The sequence below is a fragment of the Gymnogyps californianus genome, chromosome 8, assembly GCF_018139145.2.
Source record: "Gymnogyps californianus isolate 813 chromosome 8, ASM1813914v2, whole genome shotgun sequence".
Taxonomy (NCBI): domain Eukaryota; kingdom Metazoa; phylum Chordata; class Aves; order Accipitriformes; family Cathartidae; genus Gymnogyps; species Gymnogyps californianus.
Window position 1 is genome coordinate 12,634,494 of NC_059478.1, and position 21,880 is coordinate 12,656,373.

At 35.9% G+C, this 21,880-nt stretch overlaps 1 protein-coding gene across 1 annotated transcript in view; it reads left to right on the forward strand.

Moving 5' to 3' along the window:
* Positions 1 to 21,880, forward strand: part of VAV3 (vav guanine nucleotide exchange factor 3) — a 176,271-nt gene that overhangs the window by 131,770 nt on the left and 22,621 nt on the right. The window contains exons 20-21 of the mRNA XM_050901036.1: positions 9,802 to 9,938; positions 17,343 to 17,408. Of these exons, the coding sequence (XP_050756993.1) occupies positions 9,802 to 9,938; positions 17,343 to 17,408 (203 nt within the window). The remainder of the gene's footprint in view (positions 1 to 9,801; positions 9,939 to 17,342; positions 17,409 to 21,880) is intronic.

Here is a 21,880-nt window from a genome sequence, read left to right on the forward strand (position 1 = left end):
ACACCTTCATAGCTCATCTATAGTATCTGCCCAATGTAAGTTGTTAGTTCCTCAGGGCAGATACTTGTTTGAACAAATACACATTTTAGAATGCCGTGCCTGTCTATGGCACCACATTAAAAGATGTGATAATTAACACTGGTTAATTTTCATACCTTGTGCTTTTATAAAAAGCAGCACCTCGTGTACCACACTTTTTAATTCATATGCCAAAACTCTAGTTTGCTCAATTTTAAAGAAAATGATGAAGCTTTTTAGTTTTGAGGCAACATTATTTTTAAAATTTATATCCCCAGTTCACCTACTAGACGATATTGAAATGATGAGATTTCATTACTTTGTCAAAACAAATGAAAACTGTATTTTTGAAACCTGGTTATTCTTTATTGTTTATTCACATAAGACGACATTTAACACTCCACTGTTTCTAATGTTTGTTCAAAGTGCTGAGATGCTTCTCAGTCTAGAGAATTCCAAAATCCCTTACTCCCACAAAGATAGCTGCCTATGTCACTGCAAGTAAGGGCTAGTTGCCTGAATAAGCATTTGAAGTTAGAATTGTACAAAACACGAGAGCTTGTCCTTAACACTTGTTGGGAGGAAGACATGCTATGAAAGGGAAACCAAGGTCTGTCAGTGAAAGAAAAATAGTTTTCACTCTAATTTATCACAAAATGTATGTGGCTATGACCATTATAAAGCCAGTGACCTTCCTAGCTCTCTTCCACTTTCTTTCAGTGCAGTCCTGCAGAGAGCCTCCTTTTTTGAGAGAGGACAAACTGCAGACATCAAAGTTTTAAATGCCAAGGACTTGGTTTTGAGTATAAATAATAAGACATGATGTTGGAATTGCACATGAAATTTCTATTATTTTAAACATCCTTTCTTGCATTTGCAATCCACAGTTATCTATCTAGGGCATGTCCAGGTTTTCTAAATTAATGTGCTAAAGTTTCTGTGTCAAGCTTAAAAAAAAATTACTTTAAAAAAAATTTGACAAGTGCAGCTGGAGCTAGTGGTGCTTGATTTTCTAGTACTTGGTACTTGACTGTCTGAAAATGGGATCCTTTATTACTGCAGTTATATGGATGTACAAAAACAAATGTATGTGTGTTAAGAGAAGACTGAGTGTTAGATGCCTAGGACAGCTTCTGAAAATGTTGTTGTGCAAACAGGAATGGGTTGGCATTTGTATGTCAGTAGATTCTTTCTGCAGTGTACTTAACTAATTTTCAGATTGTTTTTGCTCTATTGTAACACTTTGTCCCCAAGCTTCCCAAAATCTTCACAGTTTCTTTTCCTTCTGTTTTGAGAAAAAAGAAATTTAAACCTATGGAGTGAATATGTGAGAGTTGTGAGTAGAACCACCCTTAAGGGCATGAGACACAAGTGGTCATCCGTCATCTAAATAATGATAGGTTCATTCCTTTCGCAAAAGGCAGCCCTTATGGCTTTCTCTTCTTAATTTTAAAAACATGGCTGTTCAGAAGCATTTCTGCAGTGCCTGTTTTTTCTTGCACAGAGGCAAGCGTCCAGATTCCTTAAAATGAATGTCATGATGTGCCAAATTTCCGTGCTTAGGAGTTAAGTAAGAAAATGCCTTCTGTTGGAGTTATTTTTTTAAATAAAAAATTCAATTCTGAAACTTCAGTTTGGATTCCGAATTTTCTTAGCTCAATTGCTTATTTCTGATCAAAATAAATGCTAGCTGTATTTGTAGGAGCACTAACCTGACCATTAAGTTTGGCCTTGACTTGGAAGACCTGAAATCTTAAACCTGCTACTGAGAGGGGACTGTCCACCTCAGTGAGTATCCATGTTCACATGCTGCTGATTTTACTAATGCTGCTCATATTGTCACTAAGCATAAAGAGAGAGTTATCCTCAAATATCTTTGCTGAAAAAACATTTGAGCAAAGTCAAATACTGATGTTCAGAGCAGGGAAAGATGTCCGTTTGTCTATGCATCGTTCTTTAAGCAAAACAAACTACTGTAATGTAAAAAAAATAAAAATCTGTGTAGAAATATTTCAGAAGTCACACAATTTCAAAAATGCAACCATGTAAATTCAATAATATAGCTAGACTTATTTATTTTCCTTGTAATGAACTCCTGCTATGATCTGCAATGTAGTTCCAAGTTTTGTGTAGATCTTAACTGGAAAATGGAGATACAGCTACTTATCAGGCGGCTTTTTGCTAATGATCAGATCTACAAAACCTGAAGAAGCAAAAGGACTTCCTGAGTTGTGATGTTTTGCTGTTTCTGATAACAAGTTGTTGATCAGACTGTTAGCAGACAGATTTTTCCTCCCACACTTCTTCATTTTAGTTGATGGTTGACCATTTTTGCAGAGGTGTCTGCCAAGAATACAGCTTATATATGCGGCATTAAAGAGAAATGGTGGAAAAATTGAGTCTTTGAATAATTATAGAAGATTTGACAGGTAGTAAAGGACTGGAGGGAACCCTGAATGCTGCTTCAAGAAGGTGTTTAAGGAGGTACAATGGTAGGAACCATTGAGGGAGGACAGTCACAAAAAGCAGGGCTAGGACTGCTAAAAAACCATAATTTCTTCAGCAGTTTTATTTGTCCTGTAGGATGACAGTCTTTAAATCTCTTGTTTCTGTGAAAGTGGAAGAGAAATGTGAATGTTTCAGATGTGGTTTGGAGTGCATTACAAATTTGCCATCTGAATTATGAGATAGTGAAGATTTTTGCCCCCTCGCCCTGATGCTTGTGAGTTCTCTGTTTATGGAAGAAAGCCCTGCCAGCGCTGCTTTACTCGCATACCTATATAAGCAGAAGCTTAAACAGTTAGTTGAGTAAGTGTTACCAGTAACATGGTAACTCTTAAATGTTTTGATAATCAGCTTTCTGAAGATTTTTGACTTAAAATTGAGTCAAGCAGCAAACTCGGGGATTTTGGTTAGTCATATGAAAAATATTGAGACTTTATTGAACAGTACTGAAAGATAAAACAACTAAAGAGAAGACAAACAAGTGAAATATTCAAAGCTGAGTCTTAGGCACTGTCAGCATTTCAGTCATCTTGCCTGAATGTAAGGCTTATAAGCAATATCTAAAATTAGAACTTTCAATTATGATGACATACAAAAATAATGACTTTAGACTGGGAGAATTAAAAGTTCAATTAAAATATCTTCTTTGAGGTATGTCTATGTACTTATTCATTGTATTAATTTTGTCCAATAGTAATTATTTAAATCATTGCCACTCTGAAGAGTGCACTTAAAAGACTGTGCTGGCATGTTCCATGTACGTGAGTTCTGTAATTTGTGTGATAAGTACTTGGCCTAAAAGTAAAAAAAAATCCCACCTATTTTCTTTCTGTCTATTAATAGACAGCCCCAGAAACTGAATTTAAGTGTTTTTTTTGTAAGTGATTATGTAGTGTTGCTTTTCTTGTGTCTCCTCACCAGCGGAGAAGTCCTTGTAGACATGTTTTGCCTTTGGCAGTAACTGTACAAAGCAATTGACTTCCACTGCTTGTGGAGATAGATGACATTGATTAGGAATTAAGAAGCAGCTCTCTAGATAAATGCAAGAGAGGAGAATCCAGTTTACTGTTAATTCTGCAACAAAATCATTAGGAACAGGAATTTTAAACACTGAAGCTAGCAGAGCTGATTTGAAGAACATACAGAGAATGCCAAAGGACTTTGTTTTCGTGTAGTCCATGCTCAGAATAGAGCTTCCTTTTAATTAGCTTTTGATAATATTAGTATTGGACCAAGATGTTGGTGCCACCAAAAAAGGTGTGGCAAAGCTGATGTTTTTTGTGTCATGGATGCTCAGATTGTGGGTGTAACTGTCCACCTGTTCTTCACACTGCTGTCCTTATCAACCCATCTGTTGTCCTCTTTTTTTTTTTTTTTTTTTTTTTAGCATAACTCCTTGTTACTTGGTTATCTGCAGTTATGCTCCTTGATCTGAAACCTTCACAATCGAACTTTACTTACTGTGGCATAAATACTAATTTTGGATTTCTTTACTTCTATTTAAATACAAAGTCTCCTTTGCCTGTGTGTCTTTAGTTTGTGCTGTTAAAATGATTCATGACACTGTGGGTCACTGTTCAGACATTTAATCCAATGAGACAATGAGATACTGCTGTGGGTTACTTTGCCCTCATTTCCTGGTTGGAGAGTGAAGGTGGCTGGAGATGCACCTGCTCTGAGATTTGAGATGGAGTATTTCTTCTGGTCTTTGCTGTGGAAGGCTTATCAGTCACTAAATGTCAGTCTGTTCCTCAGCAGAGCTGCATTCCTTATTTTTTGTAGCTACAAAAATATAAACCAAAAAGGTTTAAAGCAAGTTCAGAGTGTCCAAACAGACACCCAAAATGCTCTTTTGGTGAAAGAAAGGACAGAATTAGTGAGACTTCATGTCATTTCCTATAGGAAAAGCAAATGTCATTGTGTTGAGATTCTGGAAACATTAAGATGCGGCCTTGTCAGATAGTCTAAAATTCTGTTCCAGATTCAAAGCCTCATGAAGTCAGGAGGCTTTCTTCCATTACATTAGTGGTTTTTTGGATCTGGTTATACATATTTGGTGATTAGGCTATATTTTCCCTAGAGAAAAAGAAAGTCTTCCTTCAAGACTCATATTAACTAGGAATGGATGTTTAATGCAGACAAAGCTGGTTTACATCTTTGTGCTAATAGTATATAGTATATCCACAAATTCGCCTTTGAACCCTGGTCTCCTGTACTCTATGTCATTATTTTGTGTGTTAAAATGATCCCTGCCCAAAGCGTAAACCACGTTCTGCATTGCTTGGAAATAACAGATGCTGGAATCAATTTTGACAGATAGAGGTCATCAAAGGGCATGCATTATGCATGTTGTTAGCAAAAAATAACATTTTTGAATCTCTGCATGAAACTGAGGGTCATTCAGTGCCGTTCATAAATGCAGAGCTGCTGTAAGGAATACAAGTAGTTTGTTTATATGTTCTCATCATTTCGTATATAATGGGTATTCTAACTTATTATGTACTATGTTAATTCTAAAATGTAACCTTCTTCCTTGACTCATAACTATGAGATTAAATACTCAAATGCGTGATATGGTTTATGAAAGGTTTTATTTTTCTATAGTGTAGCCAAATCGGTACGTTGTAAACCCTGACTCTAGCATGCTTTCTGCTTTTCTCATGAGCTACAATTTAGATCATCAATTTGTGTTAGGTTCGTGACCCAAAGCTTGCCTATGAAGATTTTTATAGGAATCTGGGGGTTTTCCTGGTTGTCAAGTGAAGTAAATTTCAGCTATTTATTGGTGGAGTAACTGGATCAGTTTGCTTTTTGATTTCATGGTTGGAAACTGCCAGGCTGGTTTTGCATCTTCAAATTAGGAAGTTTCCTGACAAAAGCTTTCAGTCATGTGGCAACCTGACCTCATGGAAGCCAATGGGATTTTTAACGTTAATTATAATAATGCATGGCTGAAATCCTGACCTTGTCCTTTGTGTTTGGAATTTTATCTGCTTTTAAACATATTCATGAATAACATTTTTGTGCCATATATGTTTCCAGAAGTTTTCTGCAGTTGTCAGGTACTCTCAATACTTCAGCTATGTACATCGCAATGGCAGTGTCTCTAATGCTTATATTTCACATTTTAGTCATTAATGCATAATGTTTCTATCACAAATAATCCATAATTACACTTAAAACATTTCAGGTTTCTGTAACATACCACTTGTTCTTGTCTGCATTATTATATTACAGCAAGTACTCAGGATTCTTAGTATATTTGTGATGAATCCATGTGCCAATTAAGAATGAAATTTCAAGATAGACAAGGAAAATATTCTAGATCTTGTCTGTCTCTGAACTTCGGTAAAACAGTTGGTATACTGCCTCAGAGGAATTGATCTGTTATGAGAGGAGGCTATAAGAACTTGGCTTGTTTAGCCTAGCAAAATGAAGGTTAAAAGGGGTATGATTGCCCTCTATAACTACATTATGAAAATAAAAGCAGACAAGGAAAAGAGCTATTCAGACTGCTGTCTCTAGATGGATATAAGTTGGCCATGAACTAATTTACACTGGAAAGTAGAAGATTCTAAATGCTCAGAGAATGAAGTTCTAAAATGAAGTAGGAACAAACAAATTTGTTTTAGGACAAGCTTGCTAAACAGCTGAAAGATTGTATGAGCTGGTTCCTGTGATAATGATGGATGGGACTTGATCCATCACACCCCGGTGTACTTTATATAGGTTAGGAGGTGAAGGGCTGACCAGATTCTGTCCAATTAAATGTATACCATCTCAATGTTAATCTGCTAAACTGTTTCTGAGCTACTATTACCAAATTGGTAATTACGGTAAAAGACAGTTGAGTATTGTGTTTGGAGCTCTTTGATTCTTTACCTCAATTTATTAACTTTTCTGTACCCCATTTATTTCTTCCGTGCTTAATGGTGATATAAGGGAAGTTCTGTGAGAAGAACATTTATCCATGGAAAAACAGCTATTGCAGAATAGTATGTGCTTGTTTCTGATTGATTGATTCAAAGATTTCATTTAGTCTTTTGTTCCTGGAAAAACTGATTTTTTAAAAAATGTTTAAAATCATGTAACAGGGACAGGTCCTTTTGATGATATTTTCATATGACAAGTAAAACACATTAGTTGCACATTCAGCGCTTTTATATCTTCAATCAATACAGGCTATCTGCGCATGTCTGGTATTGCTGATACTGAAATGAATATGTTCTCTGTGACTCAGATACTCCTGTTGTTGGAGAGTGAATTTACCTTCGGTTGTTGTACTTCGAGGTACAAACTACTTTTCAGAATCTGAGTGAAATCTAATGTGTGCTTAAATAATTAGCACCAGAAAATAATTTCCCTTATTTATACATGCATCTTTGATCAGTGGCCTTGAAACTAGCACACAGTATCGTTACTAAAGTAGGTGAATGAAAGTAATACAGTAATTAATGAAATCACAGTGTTCTTCTATATTATTGCAATGTATGGGAATCCTAGCCATGTATCCCTGTTACTCCAGATGCTGGTTTATGTAGGTCTGGTGATAGTGTGTGTGCATTGTGCTAGGCAGTGTGTATTCATAGCAAAGGCAATGCCGAGCACAAAGAACTCCTAAGTAGACCAAAGACAACAATTGGATAGAAGTAGGTAGTAAAATTACAGTAAAAGAATAAGATTTGTTGGTCACCATAGTAGAGAGCAGCTGTACCGCATCAACGCTGTAGTTGTCACAGTTTCTGTAGGCACGGCAAAGAAGTTTTAAGAAGGGATCTGAAGCAAGATAATGAACTTTGTTAAGACTAAGACCCTAACCCGAAAGCCTATTTAAATGAATAGGATTATTTCTAGTGATGTGAAGAGGTGTTAGATCAAATCTTTCAACATTGTATCTGCCAAGGGAATTTTATAATCAAAATTGCTGTAGGATTTTACAGAATTAAGCATATTGAATTATACACAGGTATTCTAGGCATGATATGTTTTAACATGATTAATTCTGTGTTACCTTTTGAATAATTCTGCTAGTTGACACAGCACGATTTTTTTCTCACGTTCTCTTGGCCTGGTTTTCAGAGATGCCAATAATCATAATTACCAGTGAAATAGAAATAAGAAGTCATTTTACATGTGTTTATTATTATATAATTTGAGCTGTATAGTATCTTTAAAAAACCCTAGGATTTGCACTGAAAAGTGCATGGGAGTATTTCTTGATTACCTTCCGATGAGATCAATACAAAGGTGGTGTTTTAAGTATATTGTATCTGCACACTAAAAATGTGAAAAACTGAATCACCTGCTACGAGGTTTTATAACGTGAATAATGTTTTGTGCGTTATTTTTGACTTCCAAGTATGTCTCCAAGATGAGTGCATGCTTACAGTTTGTTTATCCCATATGCAGAGCTATCGTTTATATTGTGATGAAGGAGTTTCCTTGCATTAGGACAAAGTTGTCAGCTTTGAGTAGATACTTGTATGCAGCATTGCTTCTATTTGCCACGCAATAGATGCAACATTTGTTGATGCTGAATCAGTATTTGAAAGCATGATAGCCTTCAGTTGAGAAATAAAGCGAAGTCAAGTATTTACCTAAGTGGAATAATGGCTTTCTAATAATTAGGTGCTCATTTTAAGTATGCCAGATAAATTGAAGAAATAGTAAAAGTTATGGTGTCATTTGGGTTGAGTAATGTAAGAGCTGGCATTACTTTGCTTAACGTTTCATTAGCACTTTGGAGTAGTATTTATTCTTAAATACAGAGAGTAGTAATTATTGAAGGTGATCTCTTTCATGTTTCATACAATTTAGAGGAGATCATGGATATTTGTATTTCTTGCCACCTAAATTACAGTAGTGATCTTGCAACAGAAATAGGTCTTTTGTAGGCCTGCTGATCCTTTGTTGTTAGAATTAAGTTAATCATGACTCTCTAGCAAGAAACTGGTTAAATATGGCAGCCCAGCTACCTTGACTTTGCATGCTTTCACTCTTATTTATTAATATACATTCTTACAAAATCCTACTTGACCAAAAAATTTCTGGTTAAGATTATAAATGGATATGCCCACTTAATTATAGCGATTTTTAACATCCCATGTGCAGTTAAAAACAGGGAAATTATTATATAAAGTTTTATTTAAAGATAGAGGGAGAGTAGTTAAGAATAGATCTGTTTTGTTAAAATGATGCTTTCCTTGGCAGTATAAAGAGTGGAAAAAAATGCTTTTCTAAAAGCTTTTAAGTCTTTACTATGTTTATTATGGAGTGGGTGGTACTTCACTTGATTTCAAGTATTCTTATAATGTCACAGCATGCTCTTTTAGTGCAATACACTAGCTGTCCATAATGCTTTAAGTGTTTTTTTTTTGTTTTTGTTTTTTTTGGGTTTTTTTTTGTTTTTTTAAATGCCATTATAGTTATAAGAACATGGAGTTACAGTACCCACAGTTTTCTCTTCCGGCTGAAATCCCCCCCCCCCCCATTTGATACATGCTTGTGGAGGGCTCTTGAACTGTAGTTATAAACAGTGATTTAGTTCTTTGTACAGGCAGAGAGACTAATCTTTGGGGAAAATATTTTGTGTCTCAAGAAGTGAATAGCTCCCTTTCAAAAAAAAAAAAAAAAAATCACAGATCAGCTGTCTAGATGCAGCCAGTATTGATGTGGAAGGATTAGTGTGCAGCTAGAGCTCTTGTCTTGAAAATGAAACCTTAGATTGATCCAGGCTTTGCTATGTGTGTCCAAAAATATTGTCAAAACCTGAAAATTTAAACAAAAAAAGAAAAAAAAAGAAAAAGTCTTATGAGACACCTAGAAGTATTGTCATTCTTACTCTCTTGGACACGCTCACATCAGAAGTAGGCTTTTTGGTAATATTGATCTAAAGCTGATGAGATTATCCATGTTGGTGTCTTTAATACTAGTTCATCACAATTTTTGCCTTGAACTACAAAGATAGCCTTAATATTTGAACCTTATGCAGAGTCAGGGGTGCACATGTAGAGGAAAGAGTCCCCATAGACATGAAATCAACTTTACCCCAAGAAGAAGGGACGACAAAGATGTTTTTTCGAAGTAGTTCTTTTCTATTAGGTTGTACATGATATAGTACTAAGGCATTGCCTTAGTCAGGTACCTATTAAAGACATAGTGTCTCTTTGTTGATTGATTGCTTTTGTGGTCTTCAGATTTTATAAATTGTCATTAACTAAAAATATATGCTGACTTATGTTTTGTTTGTTTCTTTTTTTTGTTTGTTTGTTTGTTCAGGTTTACCAAAAATGCAAGTAATTCGAAACTACAGTGGAATTCCACAGCCAGCAACACAAGATGGTCCACCGTTGCATATCCAGATTGGGGACACTATTGAACTAATTAGAGGAGATGCACATAGCTTATTTTGGCAGGTATTGTATCATTTAGCAAATGGCTATATTCCATTAGTCCCAGATATTAAATTCTTATTGATATATTGCTCTTGTAACTTTTTTCCTGTTTGAACAGCAAAAGAATATCTTTGTGTTTTATGCACAATAAATGTCTAAGACAACTATTTTTACTTTTAAATTGCCAGGAGTTCCTATATTGTGTAAAGCTTCATTCTTGCAGCCTTAGAGTAAAAGTCCCAGTGAATAAATCTGCAAGAACATGGCATTGGTAGCAATCCTAGTGAAATTATAAGAGTTAAGGAGAGCGTTCGGCACATAAACAGCAAAGTTCCGTGAATTTTCAGTCACTGCTTCTGTAACATAGCAGAACTAAAAGTTGTATTGGCAAAACCCAGTTAAGAATATTAGATTTATAGGGGAGAGAAATAGATCTGCAAAACAGAACCACACCTAAACTTCTTGAGGACCTCTCAAGTCAGTTAAGGACGGTTTTTTATGTACATGAGAAAAGTATATTCTGTTGATGGCAAAATTCAGTGTCACGTGATTCACACCACTACTACTGTTACTGAAATTTCTTTTTAGTTGAGAACTATAAACACATTCAAAATGCTGTCTTGCATTCATGTTAAAGGTAAATGCATTAAAGCATATCTCATTTTTCTTAATTGTTTTCTTAATTGTTCGTACTAGAATCCTGTGTGCTACTGATAGTATTGGAGAAATGGAAATAGAGCTAAATAGAAGAACTTTCAGGATATTAATAGAACAACAACTGGGAAGCATCTGTCATTGTCTTGAATTGTTGTTCCTGTGTTTGTCTTCATGATTTTCTTTTTTCTTTGAGGCTATAAAACTGCTTGATCTGTTACATTAGTTAGGTCATACTTTTTTTTTGCGGGCTTCAGTTAGGATTGAATCTTCTCCAGACTCTTCAGGACTGAATCAGTGAACTCTGTTCCTATGCCACTGCATCATCCTGAACAACATTTAACCAGGAGAAGTCATAAAAAATAGAATTGCTTTATCTATTTAAAAATATGTAAATAACTCCCCCCCCTCCCCAACCCAACAAACAAATCAACCCACCCCACCCCCCCCCCAACACCCCAAACCTGTTATTTAGCAGACCATAGATATTTCACATCACTAAAAATAAATTTTTTTCAAATGTTGGTTGGCAGATTTTGGCCTATATAATTTTATATGTAGGGCTTGGTTCTGCAAGGTCTTGAGTTCTGATCCAGAGAAGCATTTAAGCATGCTCTTGATTTGAGACTGACTAGAAGATAATCATCTGACTAATACAATTAGTACAAGCCAGAACTCTTGGCACCTTGTGGGACTGATTCTATTGCCATGTTCGTATACATCTGTCAACTCAATCTACTGGAATTTGTCTTTGATGTTATTTGTGCCTATCATGCTAAAGATTTTAGCTAGAATTTCACTGTGTTTAACTAGCAGAAACCGGAAAGTGCGTGAGGCTTTTACCCCAGAAGCCTTAGTAATAGATTTGAATCTTAATGGAAATTGTCTTCTCCATTAGCATCATTCAGGAATTTTTTTTTCCTCACAAGCTGTCTTGTCACAGACTGCTTAATACAGATTTTCATAAGTCTTGTAATGACATCTGCATTTTAAAATGCATGTTAAGAAAAAACCCTGCAAAACACAATTTGTATTAAAATCTGTAAGTTTTATTCAGGAGACATTTTAGAGTGATTTACAGCTGACCTGCAAGACTAATATTAGAATGGATTTTTAAGTCGACTGTCGCTCAGTTTAGAAATGCAAGTGCTTGTAATAAATAAGTATGTGTGGTTTAAGTGTAATTTTTTCATTCTTTACAGTACATCAAAAATGCTGCAAGTTACTAAGCAATGCTTAAGCTGTAGCTTAAACTCGTGGGTTGAGATAACAGTTTAATAACTAAAATATAATACTAACAATAATAATAATGAAATATAATAATAATAGTAATGAAAAGGAATATAACAAAAAAAGGGGGGGGGGGGGGGCAAAAAATCCCCACAGTGATGCACAAAGCAATTGCTCACCACCTGCTGACCGATGCCCGAGCAGTGATCTGCCCCTCCCAGCCAACTCTCCCCTGTTTATATACTGAGCATGAAGTTCTATGGTATGGAATATCCCTTTGGCTAGCTCGGGTCAGCTGCCCCGGCTCTGCTCCCTCCCAGCTTCTTGCACACCTGCTTGCTGGTAGAGCATGGGAAACTGAAAAGTCCTTAACTTAGGATAAGCGCTACTTAGCAACAACTGAAACATCAGTGTGTTATCAGCATTATTCTCACACTAAATCCAAAACACAGCACTGTACCAGCTACTAAGAAAATTAACTCTATCCCAGCCGAAACTAGGACAGATAGACGTTAAAATTCTGCTAAATTAATGTTTGAATGATCGTGTAGCTATTGTTGTGGTAAGTTCTGTAGTAATTCAAGACCATATACACATATGAATTTACCTGTTATGCAGTCTGGAAAACAGGAGAAGTATGGGGTTTTTTCTTTATGAAATAGCAAATACTTTTCTGAGAGGCAAACTGAACAATCACAGGGACAATAAGATGGCTGGGATAAGTATTTCTGAATTCCATGAATTTGCTTTCTGCCTCTTCACTGGTATCATCCAAAACCTAAACTTTCTTCAAAGAGAAGGTGTAATATAGGGAGGTTGATACTGTCACAAGTTATTTTACTCTCCTCAGTAAACGCCTGGCTGCATATAAAGACAAGGATGGTCTTATGCTGATACTCATGCATCCCCTTGTGCATGACTACTTTTCTTTGCTCAGTCAAGGTGCAAGACTAGAAGACCCTTGCTGCTTGCCTAGCTGGTGCTCGGCTAACATCACTTGCAGAATGAAATAAGAAAAGGAAGAGGGGCTGGAGGGGGAGAGAGGAGAAAACTTGGTGTTTTAAATGGAAATTTCAGGCCCTTTAACCAGAGCGCTACTAGTTGTTTCAGCTGTAGTAGTGCAGCTTTGAAGTAGTCAGATTTTTATTACAGATGTGAATATTTCTCTCCTCTTCTGAGTTTGGTTTGAGTAAGTTGGTACCTGCTTAACCTGAGGGTAGGCTTTCAGGGGTGCCGCAATGCCTACCATAAGATATAATGTAATTCTAGTTTCACAGGTTTGCATTGCAATTACCCACCATCCTCAGGCAATCATGTTTCTCAAGTATGCCAAAAGAATACAGATATTTCCTGGACTGATTCTTTGCTTTTTCAAAACCAGCTTTTCTTTGATGCAGATTAAACCCATATCAAGCAATAGCTATTACAGATGTACTTTCTTATGCTTCAGTAGTTAGTGGTCCTGCTGTAAACAGCCAAAAGACATCAAGTATATTGTAAATACGATATAAAATTGAAACATTGGGGAGGCAGCACTGTAAAAGTGCCTTTTTTTCCCTTTTGGTTTGTAATTTGGTTTGTAATTTTTTTGTCTTGTCTCCTTCCTCTCTTCACCATACTTTGCTGTAAACAAAATGAAAATGGGTGCAGGATATGATAATTTATAAATTTTAGCTATACTGGAGTTCTCGTTCTGTGCATGTCCAATGAAGTTAATGGTCATTGCATAGCTAAGTAGCAGGCAGCGGTCTGGAAATTTAGAGCAAGTGTGTCAAATGGCTTCAGAAAATCTCCCTCGTTAAAACAGGTACAAGAGTCGTGAATCAGCCTCTAGTCTTGCTGAGACTGTCATTGAAAGAAATGGTCTGAAGGGCTTCATTGGCCCTTATATGAATATGTATGCACACATACACACACATGTAATATATATTTTAATAGATAATAATTTAGAAATACAATGTAATAGTATACACATAATATACATTTTAAAACTAGTTCTGTCCAGTCCTTTGGTTCTGCTTTTATAATGACCATAAGCCATTATAGGGCAGTGTTGAAGGGAAATACTCATCAAACAATAAGCAATTAGCAAGCAGGAAACGTAAAGTAGCAAGAAATGATTAATAGAAGTGAAGTATGGTGGCATAATAATTTTGTTGCTGTTAATGAGTTGATGGATAGATCTTAAATTTTGAAATCATCATCTGACAACGGGTCATGGTTTTGTGTATGGATGACACCAAGCTTTCATGAATTTAGCTAGAATTTGTAAAGTAAACAAAATAACCTAGTCTCCTAAGGACATTATCAAATTATTTGTATGAACTCATTATCGACAGAGCATTTTAAAGTGAGCTGTTTCCTTCAGCAATGTGTAATAAATCAAACCCTGTTCTGTTTAAGGATTTGCTCTTATTTAACTAAAAAAGCCATCTGCAGTTATCTCATGTGAAGCTTGTCTTCAGAAGACAAAGCCTTTCTTGGGTTTTCTCAGTGCTTGTTACATTCATGGTATTGCTCAAAATGCAAAGGCAAAGTTTTGTACTGGTCACAGTACTTGGGGATATTTTGTGTGATGAGAGAGTCTGTCCATGTGACTTCTCTACTGCTGCTTTCGCTTTGGTCTTGATGTACTCTCCATAGAATGCATACTTCACTTGTAGTCTCTCCTAGCCCAACAAAGCAACACATCTCTGTCCCACAGCTGCAAAGAACAGCAGCTTCCAGCAAGGGGTGACATCTAAGGAAATTGTAGGATTGTTGCTTGGGCAGAGAGTATTTCTTAATGCTGTACCTCTCATATAAGTCTGTCCACTGATGATATAGTTTCTCACCAGTTCATTTCAATGAATGTTCAGTGTCCTACAGATGATTCGTTTTTTGCTGCAAGTGCCATTGACTTGTTACCTACAGAATACTTAAAGTGAAAGTGCACATATATGTTACAATACAGCCTATGGATTGCAGTTCAGTTTCCTTATTCTGAATGTGTATACCTTATAATGTCTGCATTGTGATAATGATTTAACTAGTACGGACCACAGCTAATCTCATGATCTTTGTCGCTCTGCTGGGTTTTTAAGCTGCTATTCATATCACTGTGTGCTGCTAGCAGTATCTAAGCCAAGTAATGTAATGCTGGCTCTACATCATGTTGTCCCATGGTCTGGTCTTTCTGTATGTGCTACAGTTTCTTCAGTGGCGGTAATGTGGCTTTATATTTTTATATTTACTTGAGGTCATAGAACAGCTCAGTTTGGTATAATTCAGTGCAGATTGAAGCATTTAAATGTCTGCAGATCAAAGCTAGCTTTCATTCTAGATTTTGGGGTGTGCAAATACATTTCTGGAAAAACAGTAAGAGATAATCCTGTAAGTATCCAGACTGTATTGCTGACTTGCAGGAGGAAGCACTATAAACATTATGAAACACTATTGAACATTTGAAATTATGTCCCTTTTTGCACTTTCGGAAGGTAACACAGGGGACTGTACCTGAACTCATCAAATTTTGATCCTTGGCTGCTTTCTGGTTGTTGTGGACATACATTGCATGATATGTCATCTTGTTCAGCTTCTTTCACTTCATATAAGTATTTCTCGTGAATAGCAATGGTGTGTGGACACATACAAAACTAATGTTCAATTGTGCTCCTTCAAATGCTTTTTCTTTATTAATATGTTTTATTCAGTGGCTGGTCTTATTGACTGTGATATCGCTTGCTGTTCAGATAAGATAAGTATTGTAAATAATTATCACTTAGGTGGGAGACTGCGTCAGAGCTCTGCTTATAAGTTAAGTCTGTACTTCAGAGGGATTCATGTTTTGGGAGTAAATAGAATATATGTATGCAAAGGGTAACCTGTATTCAAGCAGATAGTGGGAAAGAGGGCAAGGAAGCTTTGCTGAACACAGGTTCAGATCTGTAAGATTGTCACTTGTTTGCACATAATTATTTTTTAAATATCATTGCTATTCAGCATATTATAGCTTAAATACTGCTTAACTGTTTTTCTCTCTCCTCTGCCTCCTCTGCACTGCACTTCTGTATATTTGCTAAAGATGGCAGTTACTGGGATTACTATCTGTGTGTGATAAATTGCATAATGATCTCCCTAGGAAAATGATGCACTCATTTTTGTGCTTAGGGTATCACAATCAAAGAATGTTTTCATTTTTTCATAAACGCTCGTTAATTCTTGCTTTTACATTCAGCTCCACCCTGTTTGAAATTGCTGAATTCTGTTTTGTGTGGTGATATTAGGGTACAATTATACATTTAGTGTTACAGAACCAAAATGAACTAAAACCCCAAAGAAATTCCATGTCTTTCTGAAGCATTTTTTTCCCCTTTTAATTTGTTATGTTGCAGGTATGCCATCAAAAATAAAAAATGAATGTAATTTTCAAGATTACAATGCCTGTAAAGTACTCACTCTTACTCTCATTGCCAAATGCTGATAGTATATTATGTTTACAGTCAGTATATTAAATTTAATGGAGGTTAGGCATTTATATGCTTTTAAAAATCTGTTAAATGAAAACATGTTTGCCAAAATACACATTTTGATGCCTTCATTTTATGTATCTGTGTTTAGAAATTTTAGCTATGTGCTCTGTTCTGTTCTGAAAAATGTGGTCAGCATAGTTACAGCTGAATGTTTACTAGGACTAGAAAGGTGTTTTTATTTTGCTGTTCCGTCTGGCTGAGGAGGTACTCTTCAGGAGATCTTCGTGGTGAATTGTGAGCTGCTGAGGCATGGTCTGATGATCATGTCACTTTTGGCCCTTGGAAGCCCACAGTAAATTGGTGGTCTTGCAACTTTGGGGCAGCAGTTGTGTTGCATGAAAGGCTCAGTTTAGGCCATGCTGGATGCATTTCTGTAGCTGGTCTCCCAGTTGTGTGGGCACATCTACAACATGTTGCGAATATATCATAGACAGAGAGTTAATCTTTAATTCTGTTAGCATTCTTGTGCCCACTTGATTTCCAATGATTTGCATCACTTACGGAAACCCTTAACTATAGAACTTTGTGTCTGAATTGGCTGATGAATTATTAGCTGTCAGTTCCCATTGGAGTTAGCATGATTTCTCAGGTGCTGTAACTGCCGCTGCATGGTGGTGTAGTCATTTGAGGGATCTGTAATGTTGCAGTGTGGCAGCTCTCACTAGAGTGATGCCAGCTGAGGAGGAAGTAACTTGCAAGGAGATAATTAACATTAATGAAGATATCAGACACTGGCAGACGTTGACAGAACTGGGAATCACAACCCAGGCTCTGAGCCCCCTTCTTCCATCTCATTGCTCAGAGCTCTCAGGTGTATCGGCTACAATTATTACTTAATTATATAAATTAAAAAAAAACCCCAAAACAATGACAAAAACCATACAGCTGTTGAGTAGCACTTTTAGAACAGCATTTTATTTTAGAGAGTATTTGATATACTCTTATTGTCCTAAATCCCTGTGTGTGTATTATTATTTACTGTTAATCCCCATTATGTCTCAAAAATGGAAAATATTGGTTTTTTTTCTAGGGCAGAAATCTAACAACAGGAGAGCTTGGATTCTTCCCAAGTGATGCAGTAAAGCCTAGCCCATGTGTAAGTACAATTGTTTAATTCTGTTTGTCATCTTACAGAAAAACTGCCTAGTTCATACCATTGCTTTATTAATCTTACCTTACAAAAATCATATTGTTTCTAGTTCCTTTGTGTTTTCATGGTATGTTCAATATTGCTTAAAATATGGCATTCTAATACTTCTGGTTATCAGATGTAAATAGGACATGTCAAGAAAACATGTTTGAGAAGCAGATTTAACTTTTGGGAGTATTAATAAATTGAACTGTCTAAAGAGTTTCCATAGTATATAAAAAGCGTTTGTTCTGTGAAAGTGCACTTTCTTCCTTCTCCGGCAGTAAGGTGAGAATGCTGTGGTTCTAATCTATTCCCCAGTCACTTTGGGTTAGAGAGAGGGATTACACTGTAAGTAGTGAGTTTAAAAATGGGTAAAACTAATATAAAACTTTGAATTCAGACTGCTTGATAAATTTTCTCCTCTCTGTAGGTTCTTACCTGCCTTTATTTCACACAAGGATGTTCTCAATCTAGAGAAGTTCAGGATAACAATAAGAAAAAATATTTTATAATATATACTCAAGAGTTTTGTATACAGATGTGATGATGCATTAATATACTGTATGCTTGCTCCTTCATTCTCTGCCCTCTATAATACTGTGCATCAGATTACTATATATCCCTTTGTTGAGATTGAGGTAAACCCATAAAACCAGTGATTAAACCCATCATAAAGCTTTAAGACAGCTTTAACTTCTTTTAACTCGATTCACAAGTTTGACTTATTAATAGAATTGCTTTCATTACAGCAATCAAGATAGGCCACTGAAATGGTTTATAAGTCAGTGGAATCAGCTGTTAGTGGCTGCATTTTGATATGCCTTTAAGGCTTATGTTGTACCTTAGTTTCTAAAACAAATATACATGTGATCCTAAAGAGTATAAATACATTAGTATATCTTGAGACATCTTTAGTACCCTATATTTTCAGAATTTTGTTTGGAGAGGGATGCACAGAATATTTGTAGGTACAAGGTATATTAGATTGGGTGAGAGAACAGATCTGGAATAAAGATGAAAATGTTATGTGAACTTAGCTTTCTTCCCTCCACCCCTTGCTTATTGTAAAAGTTCTGGATTTCCCATGCCATGGTGTCACTGTCTTGGACACAGGCAGTACCTCTTATGTATTGGCATTAGGTTCTTGGAGCCACCCAGTCAGTCATTGTGTAGTATCATTGACAGCAACTGTAGCAACATTTTAGGAACCACCGCTATACTTCAAAGCAGAGGAAGCAGGGATATCCAAAGTTAGGAAAAACACTACTGGGGTATTGTGAAGATTGCTTTCTAGTGATAAAGCTTTCTGCTAAATTTAAAATATACTATTTAGAGGAGTATTGAAAATAATACAGTTTTACTGAATGAATAAATATTATTCATGAAATGTTACCAACCAGTGTCATGATCAGAACAAAAAGATAAATTGATGCTTCACCACAGTTAACTTGGAAGGATGAAATATAAACTTCTTATTATGATAAATGATGCAGTTAAAGATACTGAAACATCAATCAGGTTTTCAACATGCTATAACTTTTACTGTTATTATTGTCTAACAGTCTTTACAACCAGCTGATATAAAAATGCCCACAAACAGCATAAAATACATACATCAAAAGGCTTTAGGAATGGCTATTGGATGAAAAACTGCTGAGCTCCAGAATATCTATATTCCAGACTTTTCACAGATGTACCTATAAACAATTTTTTTTCTCTTTGCAATAAGTAGTATATGTCAGCAGACATTTTCTGCACCATATGAGTAATATCTGGTTCTTCCTAGCTTTCCTGCAGTTTTCTCATTTCTGTAGAGGCATTGAATACATAGCACAGTACGAGCCAAGAGCTTCTGGAATAACATTTGATTTTACTCTGTTTCATGACAACGAACAACACTTGTTTTATATATATATCTGTCCATTTAAAATTAATGAAAAGGACTACTCATCTATTGTTTAACTGCTCTGGAGGATGGACTTAAACCATCTTTGAATTTTTATATCCTTTCCAACATAGTAGGACTACTTGACAAATTAAGATTTTTTTTTTTTAAACTTTTTTCTTCTGCTGCTGCTGATAGAATGCATGTTATTTAATTAGTCCTGTGGGGGATAGTACAAATCATTCAAGGTGCAGTTCTTCTGTAGATGAAATGTATTATTGAAATATCTCACAGCATGTAAAGACTCTGTAAGTGCCTAGCTGGCCTTGAAATATCTCATTTGGGCGCGTCACTAAAACATTTCTCGTAGGAATTCTTTGTCAGCATATTTATAGTCAGTTAACTTTTTCCCAAGTCTCACCATCAGAAGCAGAGGTGCCTGAGTAACACCCTCAGTAGCTATAGGGATATGAAGAGCCACTGCTGCCCGTGGTAGTACCTGGCTGCGTTAGGCCCCCTGCACTTCAAAGGGGTTTGCATACCACCAGCACTACAGTGCTACTGTTTGAGAGCACTTTGTCTACAGTATTTGGGAGTAATGCATGCTTCCTTTTTCTCTCTCAAGAACTAGACTAACTTAATGACTGTTTTAACACCTGGATAGATTTACTGTTGTGCAAGCTGAACATGTGACCCCGGTTTTGTCACAGAGAACTTTACTGTGTTCCACACTAGTGTCTGCTTTGTTATTTAGAAAAAATATGAGTTTTGGGCTGTCCTGTAAAATTCAGAATTTTATCATAAAAATCTTGGGTTGAGAGGCATTCGAGTAAGTGGTTATGTATTTAATTTGAGTGACCATTATGTCAAAGGCAGTAAGCAGAGCTTTGTGAACTCTGCAAATTTTGGTTCATGGAAATGAATCTTAACGGTGCAGGGATGGAAGTTACATCTTAAGTAAATTTAAAGTTAGCCAAAACCTTATTCTGTCACAAAAACCTGAACAGTTTTGTTTACTTCTGTGGAGAAAGAGAAGTTAGGAGAGATACCAATCTAATTCCTAATCTAAGTTTTTTGAAAACTTTCTCAATAAAAAAAATGTTCTGAAGTTAACTAAAAATACACTTCGCCAGTGTTTTAAGTGAAGCGTTTGAATGCATTATATAATGCTAGTGTTGAGGCTCCTTAGCATGAAGATGAGAGCCTTAAAATGGTGACATTGTAACAATTCTTACTTGTTTCAATAATTCAGTAGTTTTGCATTCCAGTAACTGTGCTTTTTTTGAGGAGGTTGCAAGATACTGTTACCAACACAAGTGGTTGTAAATATCATATTCCTCTGTACATTCCCTCAACTTAGACCATTTGCTGTCATCTAGTTTACAATATCCTGGTTCAGTAACAGCTTCATAGCTTCCTATTCTGCTTTTTTCCATTCAAAAGCTGCCTGTTACTACCTCAGCAATACTGCTAGAATATACCATAGCATTTTGGACAGGTTAACACAAAAAGTTTGCATTTCTTGACTCTTGCAGCTTTAACTGTAGAATACTGTGATTAAATATGCAGGGAGGTGGGGTTTTTGTGTTGGGTTTTTTTGTTTCTTTTTATCGGGGGGTGGGGTGGGGGGTGAGGAGTTGTCACGTCACTGGAGTTTATTTCAAGGTCAGGTCTAGAGACTTGACAGAGATCTCGGTTCGTACCTGAGATCAAGTTAGTGGGAGTTGTAATTGATTTCAGTTTCAATTAGTTTAAGTTTGTAGGCCTGTATAATATTATTTTGCTGAGTTGATCTGTGTTTGGAAGTCTCTGTTGAATATATGATATTATATATCATAAATAAAAGAATGTGAGAAGAATGTTAGTGTAATTTTTTCCGTATTAGATTCCAGAAAATAATAAAAAATTCTTTGGTTTTACTGGAAGAAAAAAAAGAAATCATTTGCTTATCTAAGAATATATGACATTAGGTTATAAGCCTGCAAGATGTATGCTAAGCTTCTACTAAAATCAATTTTTCAGCACTTTGCAAGTTTCACACGTTGTTTTAGAAGAGTAGGGTAATACTGAAGTATCATACACCAATGGGAGATGGTAAAGATAAAATGCTGGTTTTCATGGGGACTGCTATACTGTGCATCTTGTGCATGTCTAAACATCATCTATGCATGTGTTTGTATACCTATAACATCCATTTTGCAAACTGATTGTAGTTTGCTTAATTTTTAAATTGAATTTGAGAATCAAATTCTGTGCTTATTAAAATACAGTACAAGAGTTAACCAAGTCAAATGCAAAGGTATGGATGATGTCATACAATACAATCTATGGATTATCCTCAACTCTCTGGGAAGATTATATACTATGTTTCCTAGTTGATAGTCTTTCTAAGGCCAATCCTGAAAACATGAAGTGAATTTCATATGTGTTACTGTAAATTTGTTGCACATTTTAATGATACTTTTCAACAATATGTAGCATTGGGCTATTTTATGTATGAAATTTGAGTGTACGCACTGTCAGAAAAACTTCTAACAGTTCTATTAAGTAA